General features: G+C 32.5%; 2 protein-coding genes and 1 pseudogene across 4 annotated transcripts in view; 2 read left to right on the top strand and 1 right to left on the bottom strand.

The window, feature by feature from the left end:
• Singed (fascin domain-containing protein singed) overlaps positions 1 to 18,557 on the top strand; it is a 75,354-nt gene that overhangs the window by 22,851 nt on the left and 33,946 nt on the right. For both annotated transcript variants that reach the window (XM_076320915.1, XM_076320914.1), the window contains exon 5: positions 9,774 to 10,063. In XM_076320915.1, coding sequence (XP_076177030.1) covers positions 9,774 to 10,063 — 290 coding nt within the window. The remainder of the gene's footprint in view (positions 1 to 9,773; positions 10,064 to 18,557) is intronic.
• LOC143151608 (uncharacterized) overlaps positions 1 to 18,557 on the bottom strand; it is a 58,882-nt gene that overhangs the window by 25,340 nt on the left and 14,985 nt on the right. The window lies entirely within an intron of this gene.
• Positions 6,811 to 8,372, top strand: LOC143151407 (uncharacterized; annotated as a pseudogene). The gene is made up of 3 exons (XR_012993325.1): positions 6,811 to 7,201; positions 7,345 to 7,787; positions 8,179 to 8,372. The product of XR_012993325.1 is annotated as an uncharacterized LOC143151407 (transcript).

Here is an 18,557-nt window from a genome sequence, read left to right as displayed (position 1 = left end):
GAGTTCCCATTCTTGTTTACATACATATAATCTACGTACTCTTTCATCTGAATTACTTTGTCCCTATAACAGAGATCTTAACCCGATTCTGCTCTCAATCTCCTAGAGTAACCTATGTAACCGAGTTAACCAAGGCATAGAAATTTGATTAATTCGATTAATCCGTTCTTACGGTGGGTTAATACACCTATGGAATTAACAAAGTATACGAATGTAAAATATTAGAAGATACAGTTTAATTTACTGAAGTTTTTCACACTGATCTGGAATATGTCAAAAAACGTTTTTCTTTGCCCAAAAACCAGGTCTATTTTAGTTTCTAAGATATTACGGAAAATATATTAGTACAACACATTGTAGTTTAGCTAGGGAGATGTGTTTGTGACTGCGTATACAAAGCAGTCGACAGGCATTTGTCACGTTTATTTATCGTATCGTGCTACCTCACTGTCGCTCACGGGCAAAGAAACCTAGCCCAACTCAACACTAACAACGGGACCTAACGGTAGTAAACATCGTTTTTAAGACGGTAGTAGGTGGAAGTTATAGTACATACCCAGTTTCAAAAAATCATAATGGATTTCTTCAAAATGTTACTTCGTGTTAGTCATTAGGAGGTAAATTCTATATTGGTTATTCGTATTACCGCGTAAATTGTTTTCGGGTATACTCCAAACAATTGTTAGAGTGACGGTAATCCTTACATACCTAGAAAAGGTGTCCGTATACCTGCTCGTTTGGGGTAGGTATTTTCCAAGCGATTTTTGCACTCGGTCATCAGTTTACATTGATTAATCGTGGAAGTGACAGTAAGAAGGCAGTACGTGTTTCAAATACAAATTGGATTGCAGTCAACCGTCAACGAGTTTTTCACAGGAAGAGGTCACAATGGAAGCAGGAGATTCCGAAATAGATCTTTGGAATACATGAAAAATGTGTGCAGCTATGTTGAAAGAAAGTGGTTCCATGAAAGAAACGCAACCTTTAACTGCCTTCTTTATTTAAATTTAAAAAAATTGTACTATTACAATTATTATTGCAATTGTATGAATTATTATAGTTAAATTATTGTTAAATCATCATGGGCCGGAAAAGAACCTCATTAAGAATAAAAAGGAAGATTGACATTTTTCATAAGTTGAACGCGACGGAAGTATTTCCATCATAGTGATGGTTCACTTCTTTAATAGAGCAGTATCAAATCTGTATAGAAACAGTTCGACATATTTAATGCGAGAAAAGTAAATTAAGAAACTATACAGCTAAAAGAGTCCGCGAATTAAAATTAAAAACAAGGACATACAGTTTTGAGGATTTGGAAAACCGCCTTCAGACGTGATTTTTAGAACAGTGGACAATGAGAAATTCATTCACGGATTTATTATTACAGAAGGAAGTACTGGAAATAGAAAACGAAATTGGGATACCATTTTCATTTAATAATAGTAGAGGTTGGTTAACGAAATTTAAAGATCGTCACAATATAAGATTAATTGTTAAAGCCGCTGAAACTCGAGCGAACTTTATGGTTTGCCGCTGAAACTCGAGCGAGACTTTATGGTTTGCCGCTATCGTGTGCTCTCTCGCTTACTCGCAGTCTGTTGCACTCGTCACGGCAACTACAAAAGCAGTGGAGAGGATAGACTACTTGCAACGAAACACGAATGACGACTTATAATGACGCAATACTGCATACTATATGTTCCTTAATATCTCAGAAATTAAGACAGACCAAATTTTTGTGCAAAGGAAAAACTTGTTTAAAGTATCGTTCATTTTGATGTACATTAAAAATCATGCAGATCGGCAGGTGTATAAAACTTTGGCAAGTTGGTCCATGATACACGAATATACATACGCGCATAATTTGATCAGTTGAATTTATTTATTCTCAGAATCACAGTAATATTTACAATATCATGATGTAATCGTGATCTCTAATCATTTAAAATAAATTTTAATCCTGAAAATAGGATTAAAATTTCTACCGAAATTTGTGTTGGTGGAACTGCGTGTGCTATGTCTGCAAGATGTCAAAGTATGTAGTGCAGTTGCTATATTAAAAACTGAATTTTCTCGATTTAATTCGTGTTCATTATCTTTCTCTAATAAAAACTTTTCAAAATCATCGTTTAACGTAGAAGGGGAAAAATTTGTTATTGTTTGTTAATTAATTAATTTTTTTATTTCGTTTTTTATTTCTTTCCTGACTTCTACTGCTTTTTTTGTAATGTATTCTCGAACATTATTCCAAGTAATTGTTATTGGAACTTATTATTTCTAATCTAGTATTTATTATTTTTATTATTTTCTATTTATAAGATACCGTCCGGATATCGCTATTGAATTTAATGTTGACTCCTGTAATCTACTCCTCTTCCGAGTTTCTTTTTTCATTATAACCAGTGTATATTCGTTAGAATAATGGTACTAAAGGTACCGCGTTAAATTAGCAGCACCATTTCCTTGATATTTCGAAATATAACATATAAATACATGTCTATTTATTATTTGATAAAACGATGACTCGAAATTTATAAATTAAAAATAACTTACTTAATCTTATTTTGCAATCGCTGACGAGACACGTGGGTTTACCTTCGTTTACGTTGAATGAGAAGTACTGAGGAATGGGATGTTCCATTGCACATGTGTGTATAAAATATATAACAAAACGCAAAAAAATATATAATGTAGCATACAATAAAATAATAACATTATAAGAACAAAAAGGAAATGTGAAAAGAAATTATTAAACGTATTAACTAATAATATCGGACTATCGAAGAATATAAAGCGTGCTTTTTCCGTAATTCGCAACTGAATAAAATATCCGAATGCGTTATATACTGACGACTCGGAAACAAAAAACAATCTAAAATATGCCATGTTCCAGTATGCCGACATATTGGCCGGCGTAACAACTTATAGAATATTTTGATGCAATTTGATGAAACGACATTCATAATTAGTACACATGATATGGTTTTGTTTCGTTAAAGTAAAAAAGTTAGTAGATTCAGCAATTGTTTTCTTAGTCTTTTATTCAATAACCAATTGATTTCAATAGCGGACTGATTAGATTACAGTCGATGTTACAATACAGATAATTACACGAAGCCGAAGTTTACAAATTACAGAACCTAGTTACAACTGAAATTGTAATTATCTAGTTCTAACTATCAGTTACTGTACCTATCTAATAATCGGGTACTGTAATCTTCTTGTAGTAACCAGGTTACAATTTGGATTAAGTAACCCGTTCTGAGCATGTTAATCCGCTCTCTGGGGGTTACTATTATATAACCTGCCTTGGTTAATTGGGTTTCAGTTAGGTTAGTCGACTGTTAGGATCCCTGCTGTATAAGATTTAAAATCAACTATAGCTTTAACCATCCTGCTGAAGCCATTTTCTCTGTAGTTCGTGTACATTATAGAATATGTTTCTTGCGATCTTGTAAAGATTATTACATTTGCCTTATGGTGTCAACTTCTACTTTTCCTAGCGATCCGTCATAGTTCGCAAAATACCCTTTTACATGGATCTTTTGTCAAATATCTTATTCCAGTATTAAAACCAGTTTTTTCGAAGTTTCACAGTTTTTACAATAGGTAGATTTGACAGAGTATATCACTTTTTCACTATAATGTGAAAAAATAATAATAAATAGTAAAATAATAATAATAATAATAATAGTAATAAGAGCAGAAATTCTAAAGAGCGAAGAACCCCTTCGTTTTTTCATTTATCAATTTTTTTCTTTTTTAATGCATTCCTTGACAAATTAGTTGTTGAACTAATTTCGCAGTTTCGCAGTATTTGATCCACGGTCCATAAGGCCTTTTCACAAATAATACAAAAATTACATTTATTTTGCCAGTCACTTATGTACTTGCACCAACATTGACTACCTGTAATACACTCGTTAAAAACAAGTGCAGTTCATAATTTCTATAAATTGCTTACAGCAAATAGAATCTATAGTACACAAAGATCTGTTTCACTTTTTAAATATTGAAATATATATTTTGGTAATTCTGCTGTTTAGTGACTTTGTTCTATTCTAAATGTCTCTATTTCAAAATCATTAAGAAATATATGTGGTAGAAGTTTAAAAAAAATTACGCGTGGCTCGGAGCGAGTGCAACAAAAGAAAAAAGTAGTCAGACCTAATTTAATCCCCAAAACTAATTCTTGAAGTATTGATTAAATTAACTAGTTAGTTTTAGTGATTAAGTTAGGTTTGACGATTTTTTTATTTTGTTTATTTGTTATATTATATATGTAGGTTAAGTTAAATTGGTATATCATTAAAATTGGTTAAATTTAACCTTTTTGTCCACCTGTTCTAAATGTTTGCTTGTCGGTCCTCGCGATATATAAATAGATCGTAAGATGACTATTCGTCCTGAGTTTTTCGCGGCAGTCTCGAATTTTTCGACAAATAATTCGGGACGTTTATTACAATATTAAGAAAAAAGTGTTGTACTAAGGAGAGGAAATGTATTTTCTCTGAAGAGTTACAAAAAGAATTTCTTTTTATTAAAAAACCAAATTCTGATTTCGGGTGCAATATGTATCAGTTATGGTTATCATATCGATATTAACCTACATTTAAATAGCACTAAAGGCAAAAAAGCAATTTTTATCACTGCATCCATTTTTTTTTTAACTTTGAAGAAATGGGTAACAAAGAAGAACTAGCTGCATTTGAAGGTTGTTGTGCATACCACACCGTTCTACATAATCATAGATTTAAATCAATGAATAGTACATCTAAGCTGTTGAAAATAACATTTTACTTAAAATTTGTATGTGTACGTACAAAGACGGAATCAATTATTTTAAATGTTTTTATACCCGATTCCTTTGATGTATTGCATTGTAATTTAAAAAATTGTACATTTGTTTCCCTTTAATTGATGCATTAAATCATAAAGTGAAAAGATTTTTCCTATACATGTTAAATATGTGGGCTGGAAAAGTGGAATTAAAGTTAAAATTTTGAAATTGCAGTAAATAATTTAACCCCAATCTGGATTTATTACCGATGCAATTCAGTTACCGAGAGAAGTAGAAAGAAAAAAATAACATGCGAGAACATGATATAGAAAGATCATACAGATATTTCTGTAGACATCTAATTTTATTGTAAAAATTATTTTAGTTGATTTCTCTCCCTTTTGCCTTCAGCAATCGAGATTAATAATGAGACACATAGAAAAATTACAAGCTGCACATTTTCAACAGTTACAAGAATAGCATCGAAGAAACTGGTTGATATAGAAACGATTGTTTCTAAAATTTATTTATTCATTTTAAATCGTATACATTCAGAGTTGAAACACCGAAGGAATTTTGCAACATTCTTAATGAAAATTTTTTCACGGCGCTGGAATATTCCCAAACAAGAAAATTAGCATTATTGCTTGCTGTTGAACGATTACTGTAAATGTTTTTATTTTTAAAGCTTTATTTTCAGTCTCAAGATAAATGTCCATTATTTCTTTAAAATTTTTTTAATGAGCCATTATTTGAAACATGATTATATTTTATTTATAATCAAGCTTCAGCATTTCATAAAGTGATAAAATAAATAGAAAAAGAGAATATTTCTGATGTTGACGTTGTTCATTATATTGATAAATTAAAAAATACCTCGACGAGTAAAATTGAAGATTCTTACATTCTATCAAACGTTGAAACAATTTTAAACAAATTAACGCGCCTTCGACGAATCGATTGCGAACTACTAATGAGTTTACAGAAATAGTATTAAATAATGGTTACGTGACTTCATATACTGACACATTCTATTTAAGGGGTCTGACCACTTTGAAATTAAACAAAAAAATCGAATTCTTTTTGTCTGAAATAGTAGTTTAAAGTCTTGAAAATAAATTGCAAAAGGTTTCAGTCTTTAAAACAAATTATTTTTAGAAATAAGAAGCTTGTAACCAATTCGTATACCTGCGTACCGTAGCGTTACAACCTATGTATAATAGACCGAGGGTTTCTCAAAGCATGGGGCAAATTCTAATTATTGAAAGGGTATAAGGGATGACCACTATATATCGTACGTATTTCTACAGCGTCCTTTCATCGTTTCAGGTAGTCGGCACTTCAAATTCTTATAGCTAGTCTGCTTTTACCAGTGTAGTTGCCAGTATCGTTTTTCTAGAAATTTGAATTGCGTGAGTGCGTGTCATTTCGATTTTACAATAGATAAGATCGAAGTTGTCAATAAAAAAGGTTCACGAGCATCAAGTGCACGTGCAAGCAAACCGCGAAAAAGGAAGCGGCTTCTACTGATACGTCCGCCAGAAAACTGAGTAGTGATACGATGGAACTGCCCATAAGTGTCTTTAATGAGTCAATCATTAGGAGACTTGGGTTCAAATTAGTTGTCAAGTATGAAAACTTGTGAACTATGTGAACCACGATATATCAATTTCTGCCCACCCATAAATTACGCGTGTGAGATTAATCGATGCATTGTTGTTACTGTGAGATTGCTTGGTGTTGGCTACAATGGCATCCGAAAATTTTGCGGATTCATGAATATTTTCAAGATATTTAGGAAGAAAGTTTATCGCAGCATCATAAAACGCTTACACGTCGCATCAAGAAGTATGTTCTTTACTACTACCTAAACCGACTGTTGAGGAAAAACGTTTGCTAGCCGCAGCTTAAAACACATCCGTGCCAACAGTTCTGATTGTTTCCGGAGACAGAACTTGGAGGAAACGTGACTTTTCCTCTCATCAAGGAATAATAACACTGTTAGAATATACTATTCAGTAAAAGTGTTAGATTTAAATGTCTCTGTACTGTGAATTTTAGAAATCCAAACTAGGTAAGCAAGATTTTAAAGACTGGACGGAATTTTATAAAAGAACTGTTCCATAAATCATGAAGGAAACTCGAGCAAGATGGAAGTGGATGGAACGGTAGAAATGTTCGCACGCTCCGACACATTATATGGAAAAAAATATTTATCATACATTAGAGATGATGGTAGCAAAATGTACAAAACTCTCGTTGATTCGTTTTTATACGGTGACCATGTTTTGATTCTAAAAAAGGAGTGCATAAAGCACGTATAAAAACGAATGGGTGCTCGATTGAGAAAAATAATAAAGGAAACGAAAGGACTTGAAGTAAAAGGACAGTTAACTGCAAAACTGATCGACGAGCTAGGTGCTTATTATGGCTTAGCAATAGGAAGGAACAAACATTCCAAGGAAGACACGAAAAAACAAATTTGAGCTATTTTAAAATGGTAACTTGGTGCAGTTACCAAGTAGCGAAAGCAAACAATGATCTACAAAATTACAACTAAAAATCGGCATTGCATGCAAATGTGCTAATAGTTATTACTCCCATTTATGAGGAATTAAGGAACGAGCAATTATTAGAACGCTGTGTTAGTAAATTTATACGAAACCAAAATAAAAGTTTTAGTAGTATCATTTGGTGTTGAACTCCGAAAAATTTATTTAGTGGCATTGCAACTGTCGAGATTGCTGCTAATATTATTCCTGGTATTTTCAATAAAGTCGTTTCTGGTGTCTTATTAATTATGCAGTATATGGGTATAAAAATACGACCGATAGCTACTGCATTGTGCAAAACACTCGATGAAGAAAAAATTAAAGCAACCAATAAACGCTCGTTTAAAAGCACAGAAAGGTTGAATCGCTCGTAGGTCCCTTCGATCGGCGTTACAGGAGGCTCAAATTGAAGCAGAAGGCCATGTGTACGAAGCAGTAACGATTGATTAATGGTAAGTGAATAATTAAAGTAAATTGAAATATAAATTAAATAAAAAACGTAAATTAAATTTACGTTCGGAAATTTTAAACGTGTCGTTTTCCTCAAACTTGTGTTTTTAAAAACGGTGTGCAAGATATCTCGAGATCCAATTTATCGATTACCTTGAAATTTTGTAGATGTCTTTAATATAATATATATTAGGCATTAGCGATTGATGTTTTTCTAATTTTTAATAATTTCGGAAAATATAAACAAAAAACGTACAATTTTTTGGTACAAATTCGATAGGTCAAACACAAACAGCTGCCATTTTGATAATTTTCACAAAATTGGAAATGTTCGATCGTCAATGCCTAGAGAATATATCCTAATTTTAAGCATTCTTCGAATTTTTGTTCTAGGTAATCCCGTTTGGCAGGAATTCTGCACACCGTTAAGCCATCTTAAAAAAAAAGGAATTCAGAGCGATGCCGTTTAAAACTTAAATAAACAGCATTTAAAACAAAATAACACTGTCTTTTTTTATAGTTAATAGAATTGTAAGACAAGCCATGAAAACTTATATCAATCAAACGTTTATTTCTCTTCTGCTATTGTTATAAAATATAAGTAACTTTTGATCGCATCAAAGTGATCTAATCCTTTAAAACAACAAGTTTGATCATCACATCTTCTTTACATCTCCATCTATAAAAAAATTATTGATATCACATTATGTACCCCCTGAAACCAAGCAATTTTTATTATATATTTTTTTTTACTATTGTTAGATGCAAGCAAGTTATTCAGATGGTTTGTTTTATATGCCTCTCCGATATAATTTTTGTAATAATGCTACTCGTTGAAAAAATGTTTAAAACAAAGATTTTGTTCACCATCCGTATTTAATTATCGCAGTATTTAGATGCTGAAAGAGATCTGTATGTGTTGCAGATTATACATGTTATAATTAATTTGCAGAAATTACAAACTGTACCCATTTTAATAAAAGTATTAAAAACAATTAGTCTAGATGCGAGTATCGCGAGCGGTCAACTTTGAAAAATCATCCAAATCGAAATGAAAGTATTAATAATACAACGTATACTTTCAATTACAAAATATTATAAAATGAAACGTACAAATTAATATGTACTGTAAACAAATTGTTGGAAAAATTATTAATTAATTTTTTCTTCCAAAGTGACAACAGTAAAGAATCTTGCTTTTCTGCCTCGTATTTTTTTATGCAAATAAGTGTATTTTGTTTTCTAAAAGCTTACTCATTAAAATCAGACTTTTAAGCTAAAGGAATTACTCATAATATAGTGTACGAATATTTGTTCGATTCACTATAGGTCCCCGAGTCCCGAGACGCTCCCAAAACTCTTAGCGGAAGTGTCATTCGTTGATATCGATACCGATACCTCTGCGTGTCGATGTCAATGACTGTCCTCAGAAAACGAAACACTTGAAGATTCGTTCTGATGACAGCTAAATCTTTCGATGAACTCTGAAATCGATTGCCGAACGTTACACGAGCAACATCTGTCTACACGAGATGCCGCGAATAAAACGTTTTTTAGTAACAGCCACGGCGTTGTTTTTTCCTTACCTCGTCTATAAACATATTTTCAAGTTTACCGACTTTACAAAAATGCAAATAAAAGAAAACATTCATTTTCTTTTTGGTGGCGACAAACTAAAATGTCTCGATACGGAGTTAAGATGGTAAAGTTTTTTAATTATATTTATAAAAAGAGTAATTTTTGTTTACTTTCTACATTGTACCACTATCTTTATTCTGAAAGTAATGCAAATTATGATACTTAAAATGGAAAAAGGATTATTAATATTAAAACATACCATTATACTGTAAATATTATACATATTTAAAGATTAATGTAAGTTCTATAATAGAAAGTTTTCCATATCATTTGAATACTATTTAGTTGTAAAGAATGGAAATGAATACGAATCTTAAGATGCAGCTTAAGGAGGGAAATTTTATTTTTAGGTAAATCTAAAATCTGCTGGAAGAAAACGTTTTGCTCATTTAAGTGCAACACAAAATGAAATTCATGTGGATGCACCAGTTCCTTGGGGAGAGGATACACTCTTTACCTTAGAATTTCGTCCTACCTCTATAGAAGATAATGGTCAAGAAAATGCAAAATCTGAAGGTGGACACTATGCTCTTCATACTTGCAACAATAAATATCTAGCACGCGATGGAAAACTTTTGGATTCCTGTACACGAGATTGTCTATACGCAGCCGAGTTTCATGCTGGATTACTTGCGCTCAGGTTAGATTTATTAATACTCATTTCGTTATTATATTATATTACTATAATGTTGCTGAAGAACTATATAACAATAATAAAATAAAAGTAAAAGATAGTCTTCTTTAAAATAAAAATTTATAATTAAAAATGATTTAATTAATTTCATTTGTAAATTGGAATATTTTCATATAAATAGAAACATCCAAATATTTCTGTTACTTATTGATAAATGGTAATTGTTCCAACTGTTTGAAACAAACTTGAATTATTCAGGACAAGAATAATGATAGAAATAATTTTCCATAAGACCAGTTTTTCGATATTCAAAGTCATTGATGTTTTTTAAAATGTAATTTTACATCTTTCCCATACACTTATAAACGATCAAAATCGAAAATTAATGAACTATGATAATGTACCAATATTATAATAATCCAATGTCAAGAATACTTATATTTTGTTAATGTATTTTAAAGGTACAATAAGATGTGTTCAAAGTGATGGTCATTGGAATTAACGTAGAACTGAAGTTTCTTAATCACTATTCAAGTTTTCTACTTCCTGCAACGTAGGTAAATGCACGCGCTGCAGTAATTCTTTGCTTTATATTCTGTGATATTGTAGGTTTTTTGCGTTAGACAATATTTTATAATTTACTCTATAGATAAAAATGGTAAAGTCTGGTAAAGTCTGGTAAAGTCGATATCAAACTGGACCTGTAGTAAACGAGAAAGGAGTTCATTTATTAACTCTTTGAGTGCTATGGATGCATATATGCGTTCAGAGAAAGCTATCGGTGTGGACTATGGACGCATATATGCATCCAGCGGAAATTACTGGTGCGAACGCGTATACGATGTACATATGTTCGGAAATAACTCTCTCGTATTACTTAATTCGAGGAAAAAGACTTATAATTATAACTTAGTTGCGCCTTATACGTTCAATCGTCAAAATTCGCGTTAACAAAAAAATATTCCATCCCCAGCGATTGTAACGGCTAGACGTACTCCGTCCATGCGGATTGATTCAGCCGGGAGTATTCACGACTCAAAGGTAGACTAAGTATATTGAAAAATACAATGTTTTATTTTTGCAACAAACTGGTCAACAATTTACTCATTTGAGTTATACAGATGAGTATAGCCTCATTTGAAAGGCTATATGAAATTTGTTTCTCTACTGCTATAAGTATGTAAAGCTTCGATATGATACAGTGTTTAAAATATTTTACAGTTAATTTAAAATATACTTTAAAGTAAAAAAAGATATTTCATAAGATACTTGTGTTGTTGAAAGTGTCAATAGATATTTGTAAACTGCAGTTGAATTTGGATTCGCACAGTTATACAATAAATTGTATTAGTAGAAAATAGGAGTAGTAGCAGATAGCACAATTTTTGCAAACCTTTTTGCATTAATTTTTTACACTCTGTATCTGCTTTAACTTTTACAATTTTTCAACTCATGCAACTCGCTTATCTTATTACTTTAAACAGTTTTTATATATTGATTGTTTACATTTTTTTTCAAATTTGGCTATTTATATGTTAAATTTTTCCTTTAACGAAACATTAGAGAAGTTCGAATAAAATTTAATGAGTTTTCGATAAAGTATTTCTAATATTTAGTTAGCATATTTAGTTAGTAGGCAATTTAGTTGAAAGTGTTGCAAAAGTTCAATTGCCGGATTCATGGATTTTTCAATAAGATCGTGATCCCAAACACACAACTAAAGTAGTTAGAAAATGGTTATTACAGAACATTCCAAATCATTTGAATCCTCCACCCGAAACTTCAGATCTTCTCTAACTAGAGAATGGTTATTACAGAATATTCCAAATCAATTGAATCCCCCATCACAGTCTTCAGATCTTCATATAATCGAAAATTTGTGGGAAATATTGGATGTCAAATGACACGAAAAAAAATTGCAAATAAGGAAAATTTCAAAATGGAACTAACAAAAGCACGAAATGATATTCCTGTTTCGACAACAAGTAAATTGATTGCATTTATGCCAAGACGCTTAGCTGCGGTAATTAAAGTTATTTTTTCAACCAATTTCCAATTTCTTAAATATGTGTGCAAGAACTTTTGTGCGTGCGTGTGTGCGCGCGCGCGCATGTGCAGTGAGAGTCAAAAGTGAGTGTACACTTCGAAAACACAGAATTTATTTAATAGTTCTTGTATATATAATAGGTTGCTCGATAAGTTTTGTCGTTCGATAAGAAATGGAACTATTAGATTCGTTGTTTTATTTTTCTAAAGGTGGTAGTACTGTTTGATGAACATGTGTGAAGTTTTATGTAGATCTGTTGTTTCATTCGTATATTTATAGTTGTTCAAAGTTGGGGTGTCATAGTATTTTTTTATAATGGAAAAAACGACAAAACTTATTAAATAACGTAGTATATTGAAAACTGAAAAAAAATATATATATATACAGTGCTGGACGAAAGTATTGGCACAGCATCATTGTTCTGATACAAGTGCTTATAACTATGAAACAAATTGATAAAAAGGAGAAATTTTTTAATACATTTATTTATTTATTATTCTAGATTATTATTTAACAGAAACAGTAATATAAATAAAGTGATATGCGAAATAATAACAAAAACATATTTATTGAGCGTTTTAAGCGTGGACAAAAGTATTGGCACATTATACAAAATTTAGTGTAGTTGTATCTCTCGGAAAAAAATCCGATTGTTACTTGATGGTATAGGTAGGGGATTCCCTGATAGTCATTTTTTCTAACAGTCATCCTTAAGTTCAGTCGATTAGCAACATAGGAAATATAACAAGCAACAATGTCAAGAAGAGGGAAAGAAACTACAAGTGAAGAGAGAAAAATAATATTAAATTTGCACAAAATGCGAAAATCTTATAGTGAAATAGCAAAAAGTGTTAATAGAAGTCGATTCACTATTAGAAGTGTCGTAAAACGATTTGAGAATCAATCAGATTTCAAAAGTAGGAATCGAAGTGGACGTCCCTCAAAGTTAACAGTTAGAGAAAAACGGAAAATTGTAAAGGAAGTGAAAATAAATTGTAAATTAAACTCATCGCAACTTAGAGCAAAGTTAAATGAAGAAAATCAAAAAGAAGTAAGTTCGAAAACTATACTGAGAGTGTTAAAAGATGCGGGATATTCTGCGTGTGTCGCAAGAAGGAAACCATACATATCCAAGAAGAATCGGAAGATGAGAAAAGAATTTGCAAAAGAATTTATAAAAAAGGATCCCACATTCTGGAATAACGTATTATTTTCAGATGAAAGTAAATTTAATATATTTAAATCAGATGGCAGAGTATTAGTTTGGAGAAAGCCAAATACGGAAATGGATCCACAACATTTACAAGCCACTGTGAAACATGGAGGAGGTGGAGTCATGGTATGGGGTTCCATTGCAGCGTCTGGGGTTGGCGAATTAGTATTCATAGATGAGATTATGGACAAATATGTATATTTAAATATATTAAAGGAAAACTTATTTAAAAGTGCTAATAAATTAAATCTCCCGCGTGATTTTTATTTTCAACAAGACCATGATCCAAAACATACTGCCTATATTGTACGACAATGGATCGTTTACAATACCGCACACACGTTAAATACCCCACCCCAGAGTCCAGACATGAATCCCATCGAACATGTTTGGAATGAATTAGAAAAAAGAATTAGAAAATATAATATAACAAACAAAAACCAATTAAAAGCTATTATTTTACAAGAATGGAACAATATAGAGCCGGATTTTACAAAAAAATTGGTAACTTCAATGCCAAAACGATTGAAGGAAGTTATCATGAGGAATGGAGGGCCAACCAAATATTAATTTTTAATTTCTAAGTACTTTCAATCATTTGTGCCAATACTTTTGTCCACGCTTAAAACGCTCAATAAATATGTTTTTGTTATTATTTCGCATATCACTTTATTTATATTACTGTTTCTGTTAAATAATAATCTAGAATAATAAATAAATAAATGTATTAAAAAATTTCTCCTTTTTATCAATTTGTTTCATAGTTATAAGCACTTGTATCAGAACAATGATGCTGTGCCAATACTTTCGTCCAGCACTGTATATGCTTCCATTGAATTATTTAGAGTATTGATTTCTGTAATATATTAAAATATCACTGAAATCGATAAAGTCACAGTTTTACAAATGAGTATCGTAATGTATTCAGGAATTCAAATTCAGTGACTGGGTCAGTGTGTTTTTAACTTCTAACTTGGGTATTTATTATGTACATATGTACATTAAAGTATACTTTTTTTTAAAAATGTTAAAGTCATATATAGGTTGTCTTATTGTTAGACCATCCATCCAATCACATTAAAATGAAGGGGAGTGATTTTTATTGAAAATTTAACAAATTTTAATAACTGACTTGAGTATATTTCTTCGAATAGTGGTAGTTGCAACATTCGATATCGACCAAAAATAGGAATTTCACAATGGAAGTTAGTTTTTTTTAAATGGAACTTGGTATTTTTGTTGCGTATTCAGATTGTATGCAAAAAAGGTATAAAAGTTTAGTTTCAAATATTTTTCCCGAAAATGCTTCCATTGAACAGAAAATATCCTTCAACGTATTTCGCATTTTTCAAATTAAAGATTAAATTTTTATTAACGAATTCCCAATAAGTTTTAGAACAAGGATTAAAGGATAATACCTTTTCTTAAGTAAATTAATCGTGGAAATAAACAGAAAATTTAATATTGTTTCAGATAACTTGAAAAAAAAATGTAACGAGAAAATGTTTGGCGTTAGTGTTCAAATGGGCCACCATTTTAGGAGATATAGAGATTTATCCTGTTTTGTAAGAAATCGACAATTCAGAAAATTTCAACAGTATTTAGCAATCGAATTGCTTCGTTTATTATTTTCATTGTACTTTCTTTTGCCGTTATATGTTCGCCATACATCAGAGCTTTTATTTTTCCCTATAAATAATAATCAAATATGGTGTGATCAGACTATCGTGAGCTATATCTAATTTGACCATATTTGTCTAACAACTTATTAGAAAATATTGCATTTAATCTTATACGAGCAGCTCTCTTATGGTCGATATGCGCATTTTCCAGAAAAATGTCTAAGACAGAACTTTCAGATTTTTTGTATATAATCCAAATGTATAATAAAAAATACTATATTCCATTTAGAAAAACCGACATCCAGTATGAAAATTGTATTTTGGGCCACTACCAAAAATTGTAACTAGCACCATTCGGAACTCTCTTGTATTGGCATTGATTGTATAATTTTCTTTTAATAATTATTTTCAATATTACTCCAGGTCCCCCTACTAATCTATTTTACAATATTGTTTTATTACTTATTGAATGTTTTTGTATTGAATTATCTATTTTGTTCCATACCATCTCAATGGGATTCAAATTCAGTGACTGGGACAGTGTGTTTCTAACTTTCGTAACTTTTGAATTGTATTTTGAATCGTTGTTTTAGTATAATTGAAATCTGACAGGAATACCTATTTCTTGGGCATTTTTGCTTTAAATTATCCTTCGGTGCATTTAAGTATACTATCTTGTTCATCGTTTGTGTAATAAATTCTAAATTTCTTACGCCGTAGTAACTTATGCAACCCCATATCATAATATAGTTGTTACCGCACAGTAAAACGAAACCGCCAGACGGCAAACGAAAATATATAATTTTGCTTTCACGTTATATATTTAAGAAAAGAATTTAGCAAATTGTGTTCTATTAATGTAAATGAATTAATATGTAAGAACAAGGGGTTCAAATTTTTACTTATAAAGTATACGTTGTTTAATATATTTTCTATATTTGATTTCTCTCAGTTTTTTAATTACAATTTCATATAAATCATTTAAAAATATAATAATTCAGATATTTCAATAATCATTTATGTAGGACGGTAACGAGAGATGTGCGCGTGAGAGAGAGTATGCCGAGCGATCCTGGGGGGTGGGGGGCAGGGTCAAGACTGGTCGAGGGTTGTACCGTTACGTGCGTAGCCGATGGGACCATGGAATTTCCCGCGACCCAAACATAGTAGAGGCCCATCGGCTGATTATTGTCTAGCAACCACTTGAGCCAGCCAGCATGGTCGGCCTACGCCTTCGACCACCCCAAGGCGGAAAACACAAGTCTCGAGGCTCCAAACTTGGGAGTATAAGAAAGACCGTTGCCCTGGACACGAGGCAGTAATTGTAATATCGGGTATCGAGTCAGTTGAGTGGTTGACATAGCATATCTCTGTACGAGATATGTAATTCGTTTTCCCCCGGATTTGGAATCATCGCCGTCAATTATCCTCACCGTCTTCGGCCAATAGCGATTCTTAATTACGATCGTAAAAACGGGGATGTAAACATGTAGCCTTTTCGAAGGCTAAACAAATTCTACAGGCTGTAACAATAGAAAGGTTGACTATTACATATCTTCACATCTCTCTAATGAACTCTCAAGTAGTTTCCCTAATGTAGAATTCTTATAGTTAGTTTGCTCTTGTCTGGTTAGCAGTACACATCGCGTTTCTAAACTCAGTTGAAAATTCTGAAACATTTATCATGGTTAAAACAAAGAGTAAATAAGAAAGGTTTGCGAGCGAGCTATTCGGGAACGTGTAAATTGTGCATTACAAAGAAAGTGATCACTAAATCCTCACGAAATTGAACCTAAAATAACGGCTTTTATAAGTGCTTGTATAAAAAAAGGTGAAAAATTCGAATATAAAAGATATAGCCATCAGTGCAGCTAATGATATCGTATTCTTAATATTTGGCTGTGTTTTCGAGTTAACTGACATTATTAAATACAAGACGTGTCGGGATTATTACTTTTTCCGAAATAGGTGGTAAGGGATTTGATTTTAAAATAATGGTGAAATGTGACAGTTGTAAAGTAATACATCAAGTATCTGTATATTAAGATCAGAAAAATTACATAGTGTACAATACCTGTCATATATTGGAGATAGTGATTGCAAAACCTATACAGGTAGAGTTGATTGCAACTATACAATGACGACTTTGTGCTTATTAAAAAGGAGTGTGTTGGACACATGCAGCTTGACTGCTTTATATATATATATATATATCTTGGAAGGAAAAGTAAATTAATTACAAAACCAATCTCTTACGAGATTCTAACTCTAGAACCTTGAGATACGAATCTATGTGCTATTCATATTCGCCGTTACAGCTACAACAATGCTTTTAAGAAAATATGTATAAAACGAAATTAAAAAATTAAAAAAGTAAGTGTTAAACATCTTTATAACGCATGAGCAGTGACAAAAAAAGCTCGGAGATGTTTTTATTCATTTTCGCTCTATAATCGCCAGAAAAAATTTGAAAAAAATTGACCACCTCATAGGTGCAACCTCTCCTTTTGAGACTTACAAGAGAAGGATCCTAACTGTACCACACCGATTTCAATATAGGATTTCGATTATAAGGTGATAGAGTATATATTATTCAATATTAACTGTAATTACTTAATATTTTTAAAGATACAATTAATTAAAGATAGATACCTCTTAACGAACCCCGATTGTACTATAATTTCATATTATTGCTTATCGTAAATATGTAGTCAGTTTAACTACGCTCAGTAGCAAGAGGTCCTCCCAATTATTCACAGCAGAACACGACGTTCACTCACCCAGGCAGGGCATTCATCGAAGATGTGCTGCGCCGTGTCTTGGTCGCCAGGACAATGCCAGCCTCGTCGCTGCCTTCTCCATATAGTACAGGTATTGTCCGAAGCAGCCACGTCCGGACAACACCTGCAACGTTCGGTAAACGAGGCTACTAAAACCTCTGTTCAGAACAACTCCAACAGTTCGTTGGCTAGCGGTGGGCTAGGCTAGCCACTGTTGCCACCGCAGCAGCCTGGACTGCCGGTCCTACTCAAGGGCTTCAACTTTGCTTTCCATCAGGACATTTCCCCGCATACTCAACTCGCAGCGACTGTTGCAATAAGCCGTATGCGAGCCCCTAAGCAAATTCAACGGAGTAAGTGCCGACAGAACAGTCGCCGCTTCATAAGACACGTTCCTATAATCGTGGGTGACCCGCAAAGCCAGTCGCTTATGAACTCGGCACAGCAGTATCATGCTGCGTCAGGAGGCAGTTAGGTTGGCCCAGATGGAGACCCTATACCCTAGTTTGGGGAAGAGCTGGCCCAGAGAACCGATTATCCTCTACCACCCTGAGAGACGGCTGAGGCCGAGAGGAACCGAACCCGACGAATTGTGTCGATGGTCGATTGTCCCTCTCAAAACTCGAACTGGCACCCGATCAACTTTGGTCAACCCCGCAACAGATGTCCAACGATCTGAGCTACCAGTATTCTTTCGAAAAGTCTGTCCACACCGTCGAGAAGACAAATAGGCCGCTACGCGGACAGAGAATCTACAGGTCTGCCTATCTTCCGGAGGAAGATCATCCAGGCTATTGTCACGTAATAATTCAGTATTTGATACAAAAAAAAAATGTTG

This window comes from Ptiloglossa arizonensis, chromosome 9, assembly GCF_051014685.1.
Source record: "Ptiloglossa arizonensis isolate GNS036 chromosome 9, iyPtiAriz1_principal, whole genome shotgun sequence".
In the NCBI taxonomy this organism is placed as follows: Eukaryota; Metazoa; Arthropoda; class Insecta; order Hymenoptera; family Colletidae; genus Ptiloglossa; species Ptiloglossa arizonensis.
This window is presented reverse-complemented; position numbering and strand designations above follow the sequence as displayed.